We start from the raw sequence: 21630 nt of genomic DNA, 5'->3' as shown, positions 1-21630 counted from the left end.
GCCCGCCCCGGCGGGAACCATAACCGCCTCACAGAGACGCACATCCCCCGCCCCGGCGGCGCCGGGCCGCACCAACCGCCGCCCGCGGTTTGAATTTGGCGCCCTACCTTCTTACTGGCCGCTCCCCACTGCCAATAGGCTCGGGGCAAGCGCGGTGGCATCGCGCGGGTGACCAATCAGCGAAAAGTTTCTTTCGGCGGAGGCACCAATAGCGACGCGCGGCGGCACCACCCAATGAGCGGAGCCCTACTTTGCGGAAGGCTATAAAAGGGCTGCGCGCGGGGCCCGCTGCCTTACTCCGCCGCAGCGCTCCGGGTAGAGAGGATCGTGCCCGCCGCGTCGCCAGGTGCCATGTCCGGCCGCGGCAAGAGCGGCGGTAAGGCCCGAGCGAAGGCCAAGTCTCGCTCCTCCCGGGCCGGGCTGCAGTTCCCGGTCGGGCGCGTCCACCGGCTGCTGCGGCGCGGGCACTACGCGGAGCGGGTCGGGGCCGGCGCCCCGGTGTACCTGGCGGCCGTGCTGGAGTACCTGACGGCCGAGATCCTGGAGCTGGCGGGCAACGCGGCCCGCGACAACAAGAAGACGCGGATCATCCCCCGGCACCTGCAGCTGGCGGTGCGCAACGACGAGGAGCTCAACAAGCTGCTGGGCGGCGTCACCATCGCGCAGGGCGGCGTCCTGCCCAACATCCAGGCCGTGCTGCTGCCCAAGAAGACCGGCGGAGCCACCGGCCCCGCCAAGGCCGGCAAGAAGGGCGGCGGGCAGCAGTCGCAGGAGTACTAGGGCGGCCTGCCTCCCGGCCACCCCGGCGCCACAAAGGCCCTTTTCAGGGCCACCCCCATCGCTCACCGGGAGAGCTGCGATCCGCGGGGCGGGACCGGGGGACCGGAATGGCGGGCGGGGGTGGGGGGGGGCTCCGTCCCGCCGTCGTGCCCGGGGGCGGGGCCGCGCCGGCGGGCCACGGCCATGGCGGCGAAGAACCGCCCGTCCCAGGCCGCTTGGAAAGGCCGCGGGCCGAAGAGCTGCTCTGTAAAGACTTACACTCACGCTGGGGTGCTTATCATCTCTTGTGTTTTATCATGTTACATCCGGCAGACTTTGCATAGAGAATAAATGACGCTTCGTTTGCAACCCCGCACCCCAGTAAGGTGCCCTTTCAGTGTTTCTACAAGGCACTGTGATGCCCGAGGCCTGCTGAGAACAGCAGCCCCGGAGTGAGTGCAAGGAGCCGCAGTAAGAGGGCTAACGCTTGCAGAAAGGCACAGTAGCCCAAATTTAGGCTTCCTCTTCAGCTCCCTGATGGCTGGTGCAGATGAGTCTCCAATCGACCCTTTTAGGCAAGGGTGCAAGGGAAATGGGGCTGGCTGCCCACTGAGCTCCTAAGTTGTCACCAGCCTCTCTGCACCTGGTAACTGAAAAATTAATGTCTTGCCTTAATCAAGGCCTATGGCGGATGTGGCACCTGTGCTGCTTTACCACAAGGAACCTGGTATTAAGGGCCTATTAACATCCTCCTCTTAGACTTCTTTCTCTTATTCCCAAATAATATTAATGACTGCAGAAAATACTTTAGTACTGTCAGCACAGTACAGCGCTTTAGCACCACCTCAGTTGAGTGCGATTATAATCTGTAACAAGTGCTTGTTCCTAAATGGAACAGGAGAATGCTTAAAGATTATTTTTTAACCTTCCTAGCTACAAAAATTATTAAAAAAAAAAAAACTTTGAAGAGCCGCTTTGCAATTTAGAGAAATGCAGAGGCATGAAAACCCTGAACAGCATAAACTACTCGAGTGAGTCAGCCTCGAATTTCAAGTTTTTGCACCCAAACATCAGATAAGACCAGTGCCAACATTTAAATAAATCCCTTCCTCCGAAGGAGGATGACAGCGCAGCTGCGACGGCTCGCTCGAGTTGTAGCGATTGTGCCGAGCCCCGCACAGGCTCAGCGGGCATCGTTGAGCTGCCTCGCCACGCTGAGGATATGCTTAGCTCCCTTGCTCAGGAGGAGACTAGCTAGTTGCACACCAAGGTTCTCTGCAGCTTCCTGGGCCTGAGCAGGGACGTTCTTGGCCGTGATGCCAACGTGCTGCGCATCATCGTTCGGTCCATCTTCAGTCTGTGAATATAAACACCTGCAGGTAAGGCAGTGGGAAGGAGCCGGCAAGGATTATGTGGAAAGGGGGTAAAACCAGTGGTCTGAGGAGCCTCAAGAACAGCACTTTCCCAGGAACCAGACTGAAAGCAATAGGTTTCAAAAGGTCTGGGTTTTTCATTCAGCTTCAGGATTGGATTCTGAACCCACCTGGGTTCACGTACCTGCTGGGGATAATTAACGCTGGTCTGCATGGTCTCCTTCAAGCTATCTGATCCATCCAAACTGTAGACTGCTCCGGTCAAATACAGCTTGGAAAGACACACCGAAAGGATTAGCACTACGTCAAACAAACAGGCAGAAAGCCAGTTATGCCATTTCTTTTTTTAAAAAAAAAAACAGAACACAAAAAACCAAAACCACCAACCCAACAACACCTACACACACACAGATTTAGATGAAACTATGAAAGTATGAAATCTGGAGGGAAGGCTTTTGTAGTCCGGGGGGATGAGCAGAATGGCAGTACAACACAACTATCAGGAAAGCACTCCGTTAGGGAAGATGCAACTTCCCAAGGAAAAAGCAAAACTTTTTTCTAGCTTCCCACCTCCTTAATCTCACTCCATTGTGTAAAAACACTGATTTTCTGGGGTCAGAAGCGAGACACTCAGATCTTGGGGCAACACTACGTCTAAAGAAAGGGCAGGAGGGGATTTGGTAGGAATTCCTGCCCTTGGTAGGAAGCTAGAAGGGCATTTTCTAGAAGACTAAGCTTCTCATACTGCTGCTTTGGACACAAAGCTGGAAGGCTCGAGTCAGGCGCCTACCTGCCCTGAGCAGCTATAACAATATCTACTAGAGTCACCTTCAGGGAACACACACACACTGGAATAGGCGTTCAGAAATAACCCCAGATAAATACAACGTAGTCCTCACCTGGCCATCTTTCAGCGTGGTGTTGACGGCGACAGGGACGCTACATCCACCCTCCTAAAACAGAAAGCAGCCAACACTGAGGCTCCTACCCAGCCTACTGTTGAAATCGGAGGCCTCTGAAAAGTTTCGGCCGCACGCAACCCCGCCTATTGCTTTCCAGGCCCTTCTCAATCCAGAAATGATCTCTATTTCGCAGTTTTAGGAAAGCGTAACGGATTTCCCACGCTACGGCGTCAGGCCAGCTAGCAGAGCAGTATTTACCACTGCAGGTGGAAGAGCAAGGGTGCCACACCTACCAAACGTTTCATAAAGGCTCTCTCAGCAATGCAGCATAACACGGTGTCTGCATCATGCAGGGCAGAGACCATATTCAGTATCTCTTGGTCTTTGGCGCGAACTTCCACTGCTAAGGCACCCTAGAAGAAGAAAGAGAAACACACAACATAACCATCATGATAATTCCTCAACTTCATGCATCTCTGTGCGCTTTCGGCATCGGTCATCAATCGGAGCTCAGAGCTTGGACGCATTTCACTAAGGGAGTGATGTTTAGAAGCTGACAGAAATTAACGGCAAAACAATCCACCGGTTGCAGAGACATCCTGCAGCAGCTGCTGTGAAGGGACAATCAGAACTTAATTCAGGCAAGCGCTCGTGTCGTGCTGTCATCTCAAGCAGTTACGCTATCTCAGTTATGACTGCGTGTATAGAAGCACCCATCCCAATGTCCCTTCGTGACGAGAAGGCCGGATACATCCAAGCTTCCCAACCTTTTCTCAAGATAAAGATCAAGTGCTGAATGAGTAACGGTGACAAAATAATTCTTTCCTGAACTGGAAACAAGACAGGGGCGGTGGGAAGGCACTGCACGGTAGCCGAGAAATGCACGGTCCAAAGCCACTATTTCAGGCTCAGTTTGCAGATTCGTCGCTTGCAATCACTAACGCCTAGCCAGCTCGGGCTTAGCAAGTTTGATGCCGACGGCGCAACAGTGCGTAAACTCAGCCGGCCGGCGCGGGCTGGAACAGTTTGCCTGCCTAGAAACAAGCGCACCAAGAACGCGTGCCAGGACAGGCGTTTCAGCTCCGCCCTACAGGCGTTAGGACACGGCAAAGGTGCTGCAGTGGCTCTGCACAACTATCCCAGCACCACACAACAGCGGCCCTGACGAAGCCCGCCCCACGTCTGCCCGGCATAGTTGTGCCACGCGTTACCCACCACTGACGGAGATCAGCCCCCGCCGCACCAGGTAACAGACCCGACTACCGTTCTTCCCGCAAGCTGCACCTAAAACAGCCTAACGGCCAACAAAAACGATCGACGGAGCAGTTCTTTGGCAACGAACATACGAGAAGCATGCAGCGAGATTAAGTACTTTGATACGTCGTACTGCTGCCGGCTTTCAACACGCAGCGCGGGCCAAGATACAGAAGTCGTAACGCACCTGTCCAACAGCGTACAGACAGTCCTCAGGGCTTAGGAGCTGGAAGAAAGCAAAACCAGAGTTACATCAAGCTGTGCTGTCCAGAATATAGGAAGCGAGAGCCAAATTCTATGCTCACCTCTAACATCAAGTGATACTGTGCCTTTTGTGCCAGAAATGCATACATTTCTGTACAAAGAAAACAAACCCAACCAACCAAAAATTACCCAAAACCCAGCAAAATTCTCCCTGACGCGCACCAAATCACGAGCTACCGTGGCAATGGATCCGGCAGAGGGCACGCTCACCTTCGACGGGACAGCCGCAAGGTCTGACCGGCAAGCGGCGACGGTTCGGCAGAGTGGCATTTTCTGCTTTGCTGTCCCTTACCTGGCCGATGCGATTCTCCCAGCCCATTCTCTTCAGCCCAGCAGCAGCCAGGATGATGGCACTGAAGTCTTCCTTCTCATCTAGCTTCTTTAAGCGGGTATTCAAATTCCCTCTCTGGAGAAGTGATTAAGCAAGCATAAAAAAAAAAGCAGGCAAACAGTCCTATAACCGCTTAGCATTCACTTGAGTGCGTTTAGGGAATGTAAGGAATCCAACGGCCTCCGAGCGAGACTCAGTGAGAGCACCGTCCTGAAAGAAGTGTTAAATACAGGCAGTTTTTTTCTTTAAGTAGAATTTTGCATTACGGAACATTAATCCAAGCACTGACTCTCGAAAGATACCCTTGGCATTTCAGTACAGCATTAACGCCAGGCACCAACGCCGTTTGCACAGCAGGGAACGAGGTGACCAGGACCGAAGCAACGGCGCCTTTTACCACTAGCTCAGCAGCCCAAATCGCAGCCGGGGCAGCGGGAACCAGACGGCATTCGGCCACACCACTGCGACAAACACAACGGTAGGCACCCGTCCAGCAGTTTTTCCAAACGCTGCTTAAGGTAAAATTCATCCGTGTGCCGGATCTCAGCTAGATTGAGGTCGGCCCCTTCTTTACAGCCTCGTGAGAAAGCAAGAGGATAGGATGGGCTCTGGTACGCTACACGCCCCTCTCAGAGGAAAGTAGTGGAGAGCAGCTGTTGAGGAGGCAGTTTGTTCTTGTAGGTCAGGTGGCGTAAGTCAGCCTCGATTCTAGATTTTGCATTAAATTATATTCTCCTGCTTGCAGCTTTACGCAGCTCCCACATTCTGCCAGGAAAGGATACAATATCCCTGAATTCTAACTGAGGGAACTTCTTTTTGAGCTGGGCTGCTCTCCGAAGCGAACTGGTTCCAATCACACTGTGGGGAAAACAAAATCAGTGAAGTCCGGAACGCTCACCTCCAGCCCCAGATACATCACAACTTTCAAAAAAAACATATCTGTTTTTTGTTTTTCTTTTTTAACTGAAGCGAAGATCCAAGAACCTGCCAATGATTTCTCTCTCCTTAGAAGAAAGGAAAGCACTCTAGGAGGTTTAGCATAAAGCCTGGCCAAAGCTAGATGCAGGCGAGCCACACCCAAGCAACCAACTTACAGGAGATGCTTCTAGAGGGTGGCCCCTCGCCATGGTCAAGGGCTGACGAAACCTCATTTAAAGACCCCAGCACTTGTCACAGAAAAAAAGGACTCGGCCGCCTCAAACTGTACCAGGTGCAGCCGGCCAACTGAAGTTACTAAAACGGAGGGACTTCATCAATGACAGAAACGCAGTGGGAGGAGAATGTTTGGAAAGAGCAGGGAGTGTAACTGGAAAGCACAGAAAGCTGCCAGTCGGAGCAGTAAGCACTTCCTTTCCAGAGGTGCATGCTATTGACTTTTCCTGGTACCCTGGAACCTAAACCAGACGTGATTTTCCTGCTATCCAGACGCGCAGAAGCACGAGTGTCTGTTTGCGTCACAGCTGGTTTATTTCTTTTACTTTAACATGGGGGGCGGGAGGGGATCTTTCTAATAGTTACCTTAATCTGAGTAATTTCACTCACCTATCTCAGGGACAAGAGACTCCAGTAACCTCTGTGAAAAGGCAGGTAATTCAAAGCAGCGAAACTGCTTGTGCTCCCAGCAGAACCGTAAGGAAGCGATGTCAAAAAAACAAAGAAACCAGAACTGGCTGGGTGAGAAGAGCAGCACAGTTCAGGCCCACGCAAGCTAAAATACTGCACTGGACACCCTGCCTGCATTGTAGGCATTCCCCTGCAGTGAGCACAACGCAAAGGAGCAGGAATTCGTTCTGGAGATGGCGAGGAGAAAGTGTCTAACTTGAGAAAGCACTGAAACTTAAGGGCGGCTCGCGACACCCGACCTCAGTCGGGGTGCAGCACTCCCATGAGACAGCACTGCCCTTTTCGGCAAGTGGGCTCGGTGTAATGTCTAAGGAAAGCTAATGGAAGGCAGCGCATAAAACCACTACAGGACAAGGCAAGGAGTTCACTGACTTGCTGCTGGGAAGTAATCCTCCCTTCCATTTCCACACCTGACTGTCTTCCCCTTCCTCTCCCCACTCACCTCTTTTCAGGAAGAAGGCTCAGTGTTTTCCCACAGTTTTTGGGATGAAAGACAACAGCGTCAAGTGGGTTTTCCCTTCTGCAAAATAACACAAGTGCAGAATGGCTGACACGTCATTTAACAGAAGGCCGTCGAGCCTAACAATTCTGCTATCAGTCCCCAGAGGAATCGCCCCTGGCTCCAAAATACCCCATCATCACAGTAAAAGCAAGAATTTCCAGCAAACCTGCTGGCTATGGAACACCAGGACAGCTCTAGTGTTTCCACTGTTTCAGAGATTAATCAGAAGACAGTCAAACTTTGAACACCTAGAAGGACCTGAGCTGCCATAGCTTTCCTACTGTTACCAACGCTGTAAAATATAAATGCCTTGGAGAATCAAGCCTCACGCCTACACTTACTTGCAGACAGCGCCGATGGTAAAGCCGGGAGGAAGAGAAGTCGGCAGATCCTTCAAGGAGTGAACCACGAGATCAACTCTAAAAATTAGAGGACAGTAATTGCTGAACAAAAGCTTGTGCTCAGGCAGTACCTACCAGAGGCCTGCAGGTCATGTGCAGACAACTGGAATTCACCCTGGGAATTAATACGGAAAACAGGGGGGCATTTCAGGATTCCATGGCCAGAATTACTATAGAATTCTAGTGTTACTCCAGAAAAGCCACGTCACCTTTCTCTGTCTCTCCTTTCCCATCTGTAAAATTAAGGCAACGCCTTCATCCCAGCAGCGATGCAAGACATGTTACAACAATCAGGTTGAACGGGGGGAAGACGCTGGAGACATTCCCATGGAGAGTCTCGTCGCACCAATATGCGACCAGTACATTGTCCGGTACTAGGCCTCAAACTGAAAATAATAGCTAGCCAAAGTAAACGCTATCTACTTCGTTACAAGGCCAAACATCATTGTAAATGCTTCAGTCTCCGTTATTTTTTCGTCAACTTTACTTGAAAATGCAGTAGCACATGCCTGTGTGCCAGAGATGCAGAAGAATGTCTTCCATTTTAAATTGACTTTAGCTAACGCATAAGCGCCACTGAAACCCGCCTTGGGATAAAGCACTAGTCCTACTCCAGCAGCTGCCTGAAACAAGATTTTCTGTAGCAAGAAGTTACCCAGAAAGCAGCACAACTTGCCCGTGCCCGATGCTCCTGGATATTTAGCATGCAAGTATGTTAATAAACATTAACGTGATAACACTGAATACGTTATAGAATATGTTAACACCACCAAGCAAAGTATTTTTAAAAGAATGTACTCGTAAGCAGGAATTAGATGAGGTCATATCCTCTCTGATGCACGAATAACACACAAATAGCGGGAGGGAAAAAGAATAGAAAGAAGAAAAAAGAAGAGAAAACCCCAAACCCACCACAACACAAACCTAGCTGGGGCCAAGCAAGTGACACAAAAACTCCAAAATACCTGGCCTAAGCCCAGGGTAAGGGCAGGGGGTGGAGGGGGTGGAAAGGACAATGACTTATCAAAGGCTTTCTTAGCCAGAGGGTTACCAGAACAGAAGGAAACTAGACCACATAGGCAGCAAGCCAAAGACATCCACAGAGCCCCACAAAGGCCAGGAGGAAAACTGTGAGCTCTTACTCATTTCTTTCAAGTGCGTTTTCCAGCTCTTTGGTGAAGAGGCTCTTCTCCCCGATCTACACGTAAACAGAGAAACATGAATCACAAAAGAAAAATCTGCAAATACCTCATCAAACACAATTAATGTCTGTGTAGAGGAAGAAGACGACCTTTACCTTGGAAAGTGCTGTATCCAAGATCTTGTCTCCTGTTGTTGACATGGCAACTGCTCAGGGAGAGAGCACGAGTAAAAGGTGAGGTTTGGTCAGGGCACGTAGGCCCAGACTGGAAATATCAACATAACATGTAACGACAGAAACGTCAGCGTAACACGTAAGGAGCAGCACAGCGTCACCAGCTACTGCGTGACACAGACTCAAGACAAATAGAAGAGCAGCTCACTTCTAGAAATACGCTGCGCTCAAGGCAAGTGAAGTTGAGGCTTCCCTCATTGTCCTCAAAAACAGAGCAAGGGGAAAGATGGCAGGCTTTGGGAAGAGCTGACCCAATGGTGTTTCTCTGGAGTGCCAGTAAACAGGTACTGAGCAGTTCTCTTCAGTGCAAGGCTGGGCTACCATTATTCCTGCACTACCATTATTCCTGCGCTGTTGAACTCCTGAAGCCCCAGGCAGGAAAACATCCCTAACGCCTAGCGGAGTGCAGCCAGAGCGACACCGGGCTCTCAAACGGAGCAACGTAACACCGTCTGCATGACACACTCAGAGCTTCGGTCATCAGGAGCTTACAAAATCCACCTTTCTCCCCTAGAAGAAACCAGCAGCAGTTGCTCAGCCACACAGCCTAACCGAATTCAGACAGCACTCTTAGATAAGCGGGGTCCACTCCTCATCCGTGTGGCAGCACTCTACACACACCTCTTGCACTCAAAGATAAGCGGCTGGCTCCTGCTGTCGCCTACCCCAGAGCAACATCCAACAGAACTTACCAATCTCAAAGCGGAGATCGGGGTATAGCTCACGGAGCATCTCGACTACGCTGTCAGTCTGGATCCGGGCCAGCTGCAACAAAGCAGAAAGCAAAGCCCCATACAAAGAGCACACCATCCACACAGTAGCTAGAGAGCATTCTTCGATGGGCAGGCATGCGTGACCCCTACGTTCTCTAAATCGAAAGCGTTAGAAATACGTAGCCCCCAGGAAAATCACTCACAGGTACAAACTCCTTGAACCTTGTGAAATCCTACAGTGACCAGAGCATTGTTTTATGGACTAAGTGGTGGAATAACACCTCCCCCCGTCCAGTGCCACTGTGACCCAAGCACTGACGAGGCAAATCAAAGATTTTATCAAGGTAGGAAGAGCCACTAGAACAGAAGACTGCGTGTCAGGATTCCCACGCTCTACTTCCAGCTGGGTTGTTAGGGTCACTAGCTGTCCCCCAGTAGGAAATTCCATTTCTCTACCCTGCCTTGGTGCCCTTACTCAGAGACAGCATTTACCTACCTAACTTTGAGCCGCTTGGTTTCACCTCTGCGGGTTGTGAGTGCTGAAAGACGCCCACTTGTCAGCAAGCGGGCAGAAAGGTCAGCAAAACCACCCTCCTGTTGCTCAGTAATGAAAGAACAAGCCAGAACGCACGCTGGGGACCCTCTGCTTTTTTTAAGAGTATGAATTTTACCAATGCTGAGTAAGGGTTTTGGGAGAAGCCAGTAAGTTTTCAATCTCCTGCTGGAAGAATCCACAGTTACTAGCAAATATGAGCTCCTCAGCCCTCTGTAAGATCCGAACTCTATTTAGAGATTCTACGGACAAGAATAACAGCAACAGCTTAGGCCTGCACACACAGCAAGCAACAGGTCTTAAAGCAGTGAAGTGCAGGAAGAAAGTTCCCTTAGATAAGAACAGTAGGAGCAAGTAAAATAAAAACAAAATTACACCAGCGGAGGATCGTTCCCCACATACAAGCGGCAGCAGACTCGAGTGGCCACAGGTGTTGCAGCTTTTCTCCCACTAATGAGCTACGTAGCCCAGGGCAACTAACTTTCTTCTCAGGACGGTAGTTTCCCTACACATAAAACGTGCATAAGTAGCTGCTTCCCTTTACAAATAGGAGCCTGAGGTCAGGGAGAGACGGTATGCGCGCACAGCTAGTCCCGCGCTGACGCCTAGGCGCAACGCCTGCTTGGAAGCGCAGAGTTCTTCCTAGGACCTGCTGCTGGGACGAACGAGATTATCTCAGAACAAAGGCCCGGAGGACGTTTATCTCCCCTCGCCACGCTGCTCCTCCCTGCTGCCAGCGGCTGCCCAAAGATACCCGCTCTACCTCCGGCCCGCCCCTGCCCCGTCCTCCGCGCCGGCCGAAGCCATCGCTCGTTGGGGGTTTCTGTTGGGCTCTCGGGGTCTTTCCCCCCCGGAAGAGCCGCAGGAGCCTCGCAAGGCTAGAAGCCCACAGCAGGAGCCCAGCTACCCCGCAGGGCGCCCGCACGCTCCTCCCCCGAACCCCGGCGAAGGCCGCGCTGCTCAGGCCCGGCCGCCACCCGCGCTCCAGGGCGGCGCTGCCAGGGCTCGTCCGAGGGGTCCCGCGAAGGGAGCCGCGGAGCGGGAGCCCTCGCGTCTTCCGAGCGAGCCCAGCCTTGCCCTCCCGCCTGTATCTGAGCGGGAGCGCCCGCAGCAGCCGCCGCGGTGCCAGGCCACCTTCCCCCCGGGCCGGGCCGAGCCGCCACCGCCGCTGCGGCCCGGGCCGCCGGCACCCGCAGGGTCCGAGGCCGGCCCTCCCCCGCCCCAGCCCCGCCGTCCGCCGCCGCCGCCTACCTGGCTCCGGCGGGTGCCCACGCGGACCGCTCTGCCGCCCACGCCGTTCTCGCCCTGCGGCGGCAACAAAGGGCTCAGCTCCCGCCCCGCAGCCAGCACCGCCCGCCCCCCCCCCCCCCCGGAGACCCCGACTCACGGCGGCCGCGTCCGGCTCGGCCATGGCACCGCCGCGGCCTCAGCTCTGCTCGCGCCGCTGCACGGCGGAACCCCGCCCCCGCGCGTCACGTCCGGCCGCCCCCGTCAGCGCCGCGCTCAGGGAGCCCGGAGACCACGCCCCCGGCGGCCCCACCCCCTCTGCGCGCCCGCAGAGGCCGCGCCCCCGCCCGCAGAGGCCGCGCCCCCGCCCGCAGAGGCCGCGCCCCCGCCCGCAGAGGCCGCGCCCCCGCCCGCAGAGGCCGCGCCCCCCGCCCGCAGAGGCCGCGCCCCCGCCCGCAGAGGCCGCGCCCCCGCCCGCAGAGGCCCCGCACACCAGCCCAGCGCCCAGCGAGGCGGGTTTATTGTAGGCCCGAGGGCCGGGTGAGGGGGAAGCCCGGGTACAGACTGCCGCGGCCCCACAGGGAGCCCCGCACCGCCGCAGGGCTCGGGGCAGGGCTCAGGTGCTGCGCTTGGTGTGGATGAGCAGCTCCCGCTGCAGGCCGGCCTCAATCGTTGTTGCCGCCTTTCCCGAGGGCAAGTCCGTGATGAGGGTAAGCTTATTGAAGACGCCTCGACCAAAGTAGTCGGCGACAACGGAGAAGCCATCGTTGGAACACTTGAGCTGCCGGACACAAAGCAGCGGCATCAGCAAAAGCCTCCGGCGCCTCTCCCCTCCCCTCTCGCCCTCGTTACGAGGGGCACAGCAGCCCACGGCGCTCCTTGGCTATTCTGCCAGTTCAATGCAGGTGCCACATGAGCGGCCACCTCTGCTAAGTTTCCACCTCCTGTTTAAATCCTACAGTTGAGGCATGCACTTAAAAGGTAATGAACAATCACCTTAAGCAGAAAGCGATCGCCTCCGCAGCTCTGGTGCCCATGTGCGTTAACGTGCACTAACGTGGCATAAGCACTACCCCATTCTCTACCTTACTACTTCATCCTTGGGCATGCGGACACAACGCTTTTGGTGTACCCCAGCGGTACAATCCCATCCCAATTCACACCACGTTTTTCCTTTCTCGTTCCGTACAGCGTGTTGACTAGCTGTCACGTTTCAGGGCTAAGTGAGACGTGCTTCTCTTCCATCTTCACAGAGCATCGGGGACTCTTTATGCCCTATACATAACGCAGCCACGCTAGGGCCTAATGCCTCATTACTTGCAGTTAACGTGACCTTGTTTACAAAACACTTTCGGCCTTACCCTTCTCTACCAGCCTCTGGGGATCTGTAAATTAATGTAAAGCCCTTTCTTTTTTTCCCAGCTTGCCGAGACAGGCATTGTTTCCCTACCTGATGCTGAAACTGGTCATGCAGATCTCTCTTCTGCTCCTGGGCTCGGATCATGTCTGTCACTTTGTGATTTTCTGGCATGCAAGTTGGACATTCTGAATCGCTCTCCGAGTAGCTTTCAAAGCAATGCTGGTGGAAGGAATGACCACACAGGAAGTGGACTGATGGCAGCTCCAGGGCACTCGTGCAAATGCTACATTTGGTCTTCTGGAAGATCTTGGGACTGAGAGAGTACGAGGAGGCAGAAGGGTGAGAAAGACAATGTGTATTTTCCTCTATAAAAGAAAACAACAGCTCTACCCTACAAAAGACGAGACAGCACAGAGTCCCACACCTTGTTTTTAGCTCTTCAATCTCCTGGCGGATCCTCGTAGTTTCTTCTCGGTATTTTTGAATTCTCTGCTCATCCTGCTCTATCTGGCGGCTCTGCTTCTGCAGCTTGTTGACAAGATAATCCTTAATCACAGAGAGCGTGGCCGTGGAGTTATGAGCCAGCGTCTGCACAACTGAGAGCAACCGAAATGTTAGTTTAAACACAAGCAAAAAAAAAAAAAAAACCTGCAGCTGCACTAGCCCTCCCCAGACAGGCCCCCTTCCTGTAAGAGGCCACTTACAGGCCAAGGCGGTCAGCATTCTTACCGGATCAGAGAGCTCCTTTAAAGACTCGGTTTCAGTTTGACCTCTCCCAGAAACAGGTGACTGGGAGCACGCTTGGCTAGCTCAGACCAAAAGGGCCAAAGCAAGCATCTAGAGGGTTGGATTCCATTTCAACTTCTGCGCTAGGGCACAGCGGCAGTTTCAGCAAGCCCCTCACCTCCCCACGCCGACCGGGCAGAAGTCACGCGCAGCCATCTCTACGACTATGAAAAAACTTCTTCACCGAAAGGGCTGTCAGGCATTGGAACAGGCTGCCCAGGGAGGTGGTTGGGTCTCTATCCCTGGAGGTATTTAAGAGAAGGGCAGACATGGTGCTTGAGGGTATGGTTTAGTGGTGGGCTTGGCAGTGATAGGTTAGTGGTTGGACTCGATGACCTTAAGCGTCTTTTCCAACCTTAACGATTCTGTGATTCTACACCTGATACCGCAGATCTTTTTCCCTAGTTAGGGAGCTGTGACTGGCATCACCTTTCCCTATGGAGCAGGGTACTACTTCAAACGGCGGGCTCAAACTTCATTGATGCTTCTCTCAAATTTCTAATCTACAGAGCGTGCTATAAACCGGTTTGCATTTGGGGTGGGGGGGTGGGGAGCAGGGGGTTGTCTGCCACATGCCATTATTACCAAGCAGCGGAGGCATAAGATTCTTGTTCTCGATGTGTTTCAGCACCGCAGCAATGTACTCTTTGCAGTCCTCCTCCTTCCGCGCAAAGTAGCCGAGAGCCTGTTCCCAGAGACAAGCCTCTTGGTCTCCGTACAACTCGCACACCTCGATCACCTTCTTGTACTGCTCATTCTGCATGTGGTAGTGCATGATCTGTTGGAAGCTACAGGGGAGAGAGACTCGTCAGCTGCAACACTCTCTCCTTTTGGGACGCTACAGGGACCTCAGGTTTTCACCCAGCCGTGCAATCCCCAGATGAGCACACAGAAGCCAAGACAGGTCTGTCATTTACTATCCACATAACTGCCCTCCTCTAACAACAAGATATTTTCAGCTGAGCAATGATCTGCAGTTCCCATCTTGCGATACCAAAAAGGTTGTTACCACTGTAAGGCAGGGACGTTTACGGCTCAGAAACCCCTGCGGGGTTGGGGGGGAGGGACAGGACTCTACAGACAAGAGCAACACTCACAGTTTGCCCTGCTCATAGAGGTAGAGCACACCATCCTTGAAATTGTGCATCTGACACAAGACCAAGGCCTTATCAAAGACCGTTTTGAACCTTCCGCTCTTCAGGAGGGTGAGGGCTTCATTGTGCAGCTTCTCCTTGACCTACAGAGAAAGGGGAGAGGTCAGGGAGAGGAACACACAGGCACACAAGAGAACACTTTGCACCAAGACCTGACAGCAATTCACAGCTCCTTCGAAGAGGAGGACAGTTTTGCTGGTTGCCCTCTACCCCTTTTAAGCAAACAGGATGTGGTTTCTCTTGCCCAAACAGCCAGCATCCTCAGACACCCAGGCAAGCAAATGGAGCTACTTTTGTGGGCGAGGCATCTGCCCACAGAGGTTGCATTGTCTCCAATCTGCCTTTAAATGAGATTCATACAAAACAAGCTCAGCCTCACTGAACGTATTCTCCCAGCTAGCAGGCCGCTTTCCCGTTTACGTGCCACTTGCCCAGCACAGCATATGTATTGCCCGATGTTATCGAAGCCCATCTGCAAAGGTTACGGGTTAGCAGGTAGGGTTTAAAGACACCAAATCCCCCTCTCAAAAGACAAAGCTGGAGGAGCTCAAACCTGCTCGTCTTGTTCGTGTGCCCAGTTCTGGAGCCGAAGTTCCAGTAAAGTGTCATAGACACCCTGCGGAGAGTCAGCCTGCACCTCAGTCATGTGCTCCAGAAAAGCCTTCAGTTCTCGGGAGTTGTTTGCAAAGACCGGAATAAACTCCTCCGAATTAGCCTGTAACACAGCCGGGAGAAGTCAGGCACCCAGATCGGTCGCAGCCAGACCGGCGCTTCTCCCCGGCCGTGCGGAGGGCTCGTTCCCAGGCTCTGACGCAACAGATACAGCACGGTACAGGATGCCAATAAGGGCAGGAATCGGCTCTGAGCAATAGCTTTAAGCGGCCTCCTGTCTCTGAGACTACCAGGACAGGGCTTCGCCTTGAACCCAAAACATCAGGCCCGTGCCACAAGGCCTGCAGGAGCACTCGCTTGCTGCGAAGCTACTTCTCGAGAGCAACAACTCTCAGTCACCGTACCTTTTTCCCTTCCAGCATCCCAGGGCCTTCGTTGTCTCCCGACGGCTGGTAATCAGTGCAAAGGACCTTCAGCAATTCCGTGGTCTCGTTAGGGACATGGTGCATCAGGATTTTACCGTACCGCTTCATGTTGCTCTCCGCCTGATCAAAAGGCAGCTTTCCAATGTAGCGCAAAGCCTCTTGGTAGTTCTGTGGAGGCAGCCAACCAAAAAAAACCCCCCAAAACATTAAAAACAAACAAATGAAAAAGGTCACGTAACATTGGCCTCTGCTCTCCACTTTGAGGTGAGGCCAGAAAGCACTGCAGGCGTGCTGTGAGTACACCTTGAATGCCGTGTGCTCTGAATTATCACCTAGTTCCCTATTCTTGCTTGTTTTCCTCCTTGGGGAAGACCACCAATGTGGCTCAGGGGAAAGAGAGCGCAATTTAGATTCATTCCCTCACTAACCACCCTCGCTCCTCTTAAAGGGCACTGTAAAAAGCCACATCTGAAACAGAAAATGCCCCTCTGATTTCCACCCCTAGTCTACCGCACAAACCAAAACTAGAAAGCCGACACACAAGCGGCAGCAGGCGTGGTTACTGCTGCCTCGGCAGTCCGTCAGCACGCTAGCCACGGGGAAGCGGTCAGCAAAATGGGAATCTCACTGAAGGGGAGGCTAGAGAAGCGGTATTCTCCCCACTATGAACACGGGAGCAATGATGTCTCCTCACCTTGATGTCCTCTAGCTGGATTTTGAGGTACCATTCGTGATGTGCGTGCTTCTCCGCCAGGTACACAGCATGGGAGTAGTAACCTGCTTGACGAAGCACCTTGATTGCCGTTTCCACATCAAAGCGGACCTCGCTCTCACTCGTCTACAAGGACAGAAGCAGAAAGGCAGTCCTTCAGCAACCTTCCCGCAGTCCACAAGCGACAATCATTTACGTAAGAGGAGGAAAGCCAGAGCAGGGACGACTTCGTACCTCTCAGGCAAAGGAAAGATCACATGTGCAGAAAGGAAGAAGTCTAACCGCCTCTCGTTAGCTTGCCAGTCACGCTGGCAAAAGCCAGCACGCTGCAGAGGCAGGCAGGTGGCAAGCCAGGCAAACTGGGAGTGTAACCAAGAGCTTGGCAATAAAGCCAAGCAATAAAGAGCAAAGACAAAGGTACCGAAGGACAAATCCATTCTTCTGTCTCTCAACAGCCCCACCAGAGCCAATTTACAATGTCACCGCCCCCCCTTCTTAATTGATGACGACAACATTACAACTTTGCACGATTTCACCTTCCCCAGAATACCTTAATGAACTCCTCCAGTTTGGAGCTGTCTTTGAGTTTGGTATAGCAATTCAGCAGAAGCGTAGTATGGTCTGCATTGGCCAGGGACTGCAGGTGGAGCGTCTGCAGGTAAGCAGTGAGGTTGTGGATGCGCTGAGCGTCCAGGAATTTCCGAATAACGTAAGACGGTTCCAGCTTCCCTATAGTTCTGGGAGGGAAGCGTCCCGTTATGCCCAGTGAGGCAAAAGAAACAGAAATTAACAACAGAGCACGAAGAAGCCTTAACTTCAGCAGGCACTAACCCTCTCGGACCACTCAGCTGCGCATCAGAGGTAACAACTAGTTACAGCGTTTGACCGCCCACCCACACGCACAGTGAAACAAACCAAGCCTCTACAAAGGCTGCAGTCGGGACGATGGCAACAGCACACACGGAGTTCATCCTCCTTTAAAGGAGGCAGCGAGAAGACGGACGATGCTCTGACCACAGCTAACTGGGAAGCCCAGAAAAGGGGAACAAAAGCTACATTTTCCTTCACTGCATTGAAGGTCCGTTTGAATGAGTTCAACTCGACTCAATGAGTTGAAACACGTAAGCCCACAAGGAGCAGTTTAGCCACGGCTACCCCGACACCCAGTGCCGGCTAACGACAAAATACACGCCGACTCTCGCTAGACGTCGGGACTCCAAAGTTTCAGTTCTACGTGAACGTAACACACTCTGGCATTTTACAGAGACCGAATGTGAAGTTGCCAGTAAGCCCCAAAACGGGCCGCTCCACATTTTAAAACACCCAAGATGTTGTAAAACCTACATTAAGCTGTTTGAGGGTTTTCCAAGATGACTGCCACACTTGGTCAAATCACACCGTCCACCTTACCTGCCACGACCCCTTGTTTGTAATGCCCCCATCAGACCCCACTCCACCCCAATGTGCCTTCACTACTCGCATTTAAATACAATCGAAGAGGAGAACTTTATCCTAAGGTGCACAGCGCCTTTTTCAAGCAACTTTTTTTCTGAGGTTTTAATCTCACTGACGTGTTTCTCTCTACTAATAGAATTTTCACCTCAAGTCACACCTTTTTGGTTTGGTTTGGTTTTTATTCCCGGGCTGAAACGGAAATCGAGGCCTCTGTAGCTCCCACCTGTACCACATGGTCTGGCTCCAGAGGGCCCCCACTTACCGGATATACTGCTGGATGGCTCCATCGTGGTTCCCCTTGTTATACAGATGATCGCCATACTGCCGGAAAATCTCTGACAAACCATCGCTGTCCAAGTGGTGGCTCTTGGCCAGGTTAATGGCCATTTCAAACAAGTTCTTTCTGAATAGCATCTGTTAAAATACACGCCGAGAGCAGTATGAGGGAAGTGCCACCCACAAAACGAGTTCAGAGGCACCTGGAAAACACGTCATTTCTCCTTTTTGGTGCCATATACCTACACACGCCCGGGCTTCTGAGCACCGAACGCCTTATAACACTGGTCATGCTGAGGAGCTATCAGGTCGCTTGTTGCGTAACTCGCTCACCTGAACGGTTTGACTTTTCAATCTGCAGAGCCAGTACAATCGTGCAGACATAAGGCAGAGACTAAGAACAAAACAGATTTACGTGCCTCAAGTTTGGTTTGTGTATCCTTCTCCTGCAGCACGTGAATCTTCCCGTCTCTGGTCAGCACATACAGAGAACCCCACTCTGCTAAGACGTCTACTATATCATCGAAGATCGAGCTGTACGCAATGAATTTGTTGCACAAGTCATAGATATTCAGGACTTGCTTGTCCGAATTCTGTGCCTCATTCCCAGCAAACTCTGACCTGGAGAGCAGAAGAAAGTTTTAGAAAGCAAGGAGACCGTAGCTTGAATTCTTGACACCTACGCAAACTAGGGGTATCCAGAGAGCAAGACAAACGGGGTTCATTTGGGCAGTTAAATTAAGGGGACCCAGAGGGAAAGCACCACGAACACAAGTTCCATCTAAGTGTTAGACTGAGAATTTCATAGGACCGGAAAAAAAATCCCACTCGTTCAGCATGCTTAACTGCACTACTCTCACAACGGGAGTTAGGTGATGTAGGGGTCCGGATGAATCTTAATCACCCCTGGCAAAGATGCAATTGGCCCCCAAGAGCAAAGCTGCACAGGGAAGGCGGAAAAAGAGGGAAAGCAAGAAGAGAACTCATCTGTTCTGAGGAGCCCTACTTCGGAGAAGTCTTTCGGTCCTTGGAGACAATGACGAGGTACCCCCGATACCAATGAACAATCAGCTTCTGTCCCTCGAAGGCAAAGCAAGGGCCACGTTCGTCTGGTTGGTAAAGGTACACGCATTCGTTTCCTGCCACAATGAACTGGAGATCCTGGGAGGGGTCGCTGAGGGATGAACAGCGCAATCCACAACCGTGAGTGTCCAGCTCCAGGTGAGGATAGTCCTTCACTGAAAGCATGTAAGACTACAGAGGAAACATAAGGTTTCGGGGATCACTCCGAACTAGACTCTGAAGCCAATGCAATGTGTGATTCAGAGCCTCATTTTTTCCAGTTAACTCCCCACCTGGATGTTCTCCGTGGTCACCACAAACAGGTGCGTTGTTTTGCCAGACTGTCGGAAAGCAAGGCCGGTAACGGGATAACTGCCCTCATGTAGGATCTGGGTCTTACTGTGCCGGTCTCGAGTGATGTCTCCTTTTGTAAGTACAACACTACCATCTGCAAAGCCTGGCGAAGGGGACAGACCAAACTGTTACTTATATGGCATGCCTGAACCGTTATCCAGCCTAAGTCAGGGCGGCTCCAGTCAGCGACAACACCGTGCTCGCCAGCAAGGTATTAACAGGATCGCCACAGGTCCTCATGTCAAGGAAGCACGTGCCAAACCACCCCCAATCGCTCCCGTCTTGGTTCAGAGCTGCCGCCCGACCGCACGCAGGATCTCACTGTTCGGCAAGGCTCAACACGCGCTCCACGCACAAGCTTCGCTCACAGGTTACTTTTCTTTACGTCAGTCTGCACTTCGTTTTACAACCAGCTTTCTCATCCGCCAGTTGTAGCTATCATTTTAATTCACTTGCTTATTCAAAACACACTACGCGCTGAAAAAAGGCTAGCCGGAGACTTCCTAAGAGCAAGTAAAAGGCGCGGTTTTCACAGCTTGCCAACAGCCCTAGTCCTGCAAGTTGTTCCAGGGCGGAAGGGCACAACACACATACGGAAAGCTTTTTGATTTCAGCATGGGGACCAGCTCGCTGAAAGCGCTTGTAACCTCACAACATTACTGCTCTCACTCTACCAGAGGTTAGGCAAGAAACATTACAAAGGAATGGTTAAATCTGAAAAGGGAAATCAGCTTTTTTCTTTTTAAAAAAGGTTTCTAATGCAGTGCTTGAAAAAAATCTCTGTGATGTTAGGTATCACAAAACCTACGTTTTTTTCCCGTACTACAACAAAAGCTGAATCTAATACTAAGTTCAGTACGCGTGTCACCTCACTGACTGGCGGGGGAAGACAACATCAACTAAAAATACGTGCTTCCCTTTTAAGCGTCAAAGCTACTGCTGTAATATACACAGACCCAGGCTAAACTTATCTTCTCAAGCTCCCCGACAGTGCAAGATACACCATCTCTCTGCGAGGGTCACGTAAAAACTGTGCGAGAAGGAAAACTGTTGGGGTGTTCTCAGCTGATTTTTGTGCTATTCATTTTCCATACATCTGAGTAAGGATGGCAATGTTTGTCTCAAGCGACCACAGTTCAGTTTTACTTACCGATAGCCATGAAATTAAGATTCTCGTGGACGGTTAGGCAGGAGACAACTGTGGGCTTGTTACCCGGTATCGCTGGAAAAATTCGTGTGCAAAGAGGGTTGCCGCTGTCCCGTTTCTCCAGGTTCCAGACTTTAACCTGAGAACGACGACAACCCGGCATAAACAAAACGTGACGTATGAGGAGGCCCCAGGCCTGGCATCAAATGGGACAGCGTCCAGAGCGCGCAAGCTACTTAGGACTGCTGGAATTACCTTGGTCGATCTCCCTTATCATAAGAAAAACACTAACACAAACGCATTGCCCTCTTTGTCGTTTGACTTACCAGCGGGTTAATGCCCTCTTCATCCTCACCGACAGAAACCAAGATACTGTGCTGCTTCAGCTGGTACAGGTGCGTTACCCTCAGCTTGTAAGCTTGGAAACTGCTGAGCTGCAGGGAGCGAGGCAAAAACCAGATCTGACCTTCCATATGTAATCACAGTTAAGGTACTTAAAGGGAAAAAAGGAAAACCACACAAAACCTCCACGGTTCGGACCAGAACCAGCGGCCCTAACGCCTGCTTCAGTCCGACCCCTGGGGAGGCCACGGCAAACGCGCCACAGCGCCCAGGGGCGGGTTTGAGGCAGGCGAAGGGCAGCCAAGCGCAGGACGCTGCGGCCCCCCGCAAGCCCGGGCAGGAGCCCTGCCCGCGCCAGACAGCGCCGGGACCCGCCTGCGGCCCGGCCCGGCCCGGCCCCGCCGCCCGCCGCCGCGCAGGATATCCCCGAAGACGAGGCTGCCCCGGCCCGAGTCGCAGACGGCGATGCCCGGGGGCAGCGCGAAGGGCTTCCCGCCGGCCCCATCCGGGCCCGCCGCCTCCTTCACCGTCTCCCTGTCGAAGAAGACGAAGCGGCGCCACTGCAGGTAGGCAGCCATCTTGGGGCGGGGCCGCGCCCACCGCGCTGTCACGTGACATCGGATCACGAGGCGGCGCGCGGGGCGGCGCGGGGCGGGGCTCCCCTGCGC

General features: G+C 52.7%; 3 protein-coding genes across 3 annotated transcripts; 1 reads left to right on the top strand and 2 right to left on the bottom strand.

Moving 5' to 3' along the window:
• Positions 1 to 284: 284 nt before the first annotated feature.
• On the top strand, positions 285 to 1135 carry LOC135316665 (histone H2A). The gene has a single exon (XM_064470778.1). The coding sequence runs from the start codon at positions 352 to 354 to the stop codon at positions 778 to 780; it is 429 nt and encodes a 142-aa protein (XP_064326848.1). The 5' UTR covers positions 285 to 351; the 3' UTR covers positions 781 to 1135.
• HMBS (hydroxymethylbilane synthase) lies at positions 1052 to 11589 on the bottom strand. The gene is made up of 14 exons (XM_064470777.1): positions 11438 to 11589; positions 11302 to 11355; positions 9477 to 9549; positions 8707 to 8756; positions 8552 to 8607; positions 7350 to 7427; positions 6949 to 7026; positions 5666 to 5741; positions 4845 to 4958; positions 4476 to 4514; positions 3328 to 3447; positions 3032 to 3085; positions 2317 to 2403; positions 1052 to 2116 (listed from the first exon to the last, which is right to left on the bottom strand). The coding sequence occupies exons 1-14, from the start codon at positions 11459 to 11461 to the stop codon at positions 1943 to 1945; spliced, it is 1077 nt and encodes a 358-aa protein (XP_064326847.1). The 5' UTR covers positions 11462 to 11589; the 3' UTR covers positions 1052 to 1942.
• Positions 11590 to 11779: 190 nt separating this feature from the next.
• Positions 11780 to 21569, bottom strand: VPS11 (VPS11 core subunit of CORVET and HOPS complexes). The gene is made up of 16 exons (XM_064470936.1): positions 21387 to 21569; positions 20947 to 21095; positions 20624 to 20759; positions 19413 to 19576; positions 19064 to 19311; positions 18477 to 18678; positions 18044 to 18195; positions 16877 to 17063; positions 16309 to 16452; positions 15594 to 15782; positions 15131 to 15292; positions 14521 to 14660; positions 14009 to 14211; positions 13062 to 13233; positions 12728 to 12950; positions 11780 to 12058 (listed from the first exon to the last, which is right to left on the bottom strand). Exons 1-16 carry the CDS (start codon positions 21538 to 21540, stop codon positions 11894 to 11896), a joined length of 2790 nt encoding a protein of 929 aa, XP_064327006.1. The 5' UTR covers positions 21541 to 21569; the 3' UTR covers positions 11780 to 11893.
• Between the last annotated feature and the right edge of the window lie 61 nt (positions 21570 to 21630).

This window comes from Phalacrocorax carbo, chromosome 21, assembly GCF_963921805.1.
Source record: "Phalacrocorax carbo chromosome 21, bPhaCar2.1, whole genome shotgun sequence".
Lineage (NCBI taxonomy): Eukaryota > Metazoa > Chordata > Aves > Suliformes > Phalacrocoracidae > Phalacrocorax > Phalacrocorax carbo.
This window is presented reverse-complemented; position numbering and strand designations above follow the sequence as displayed.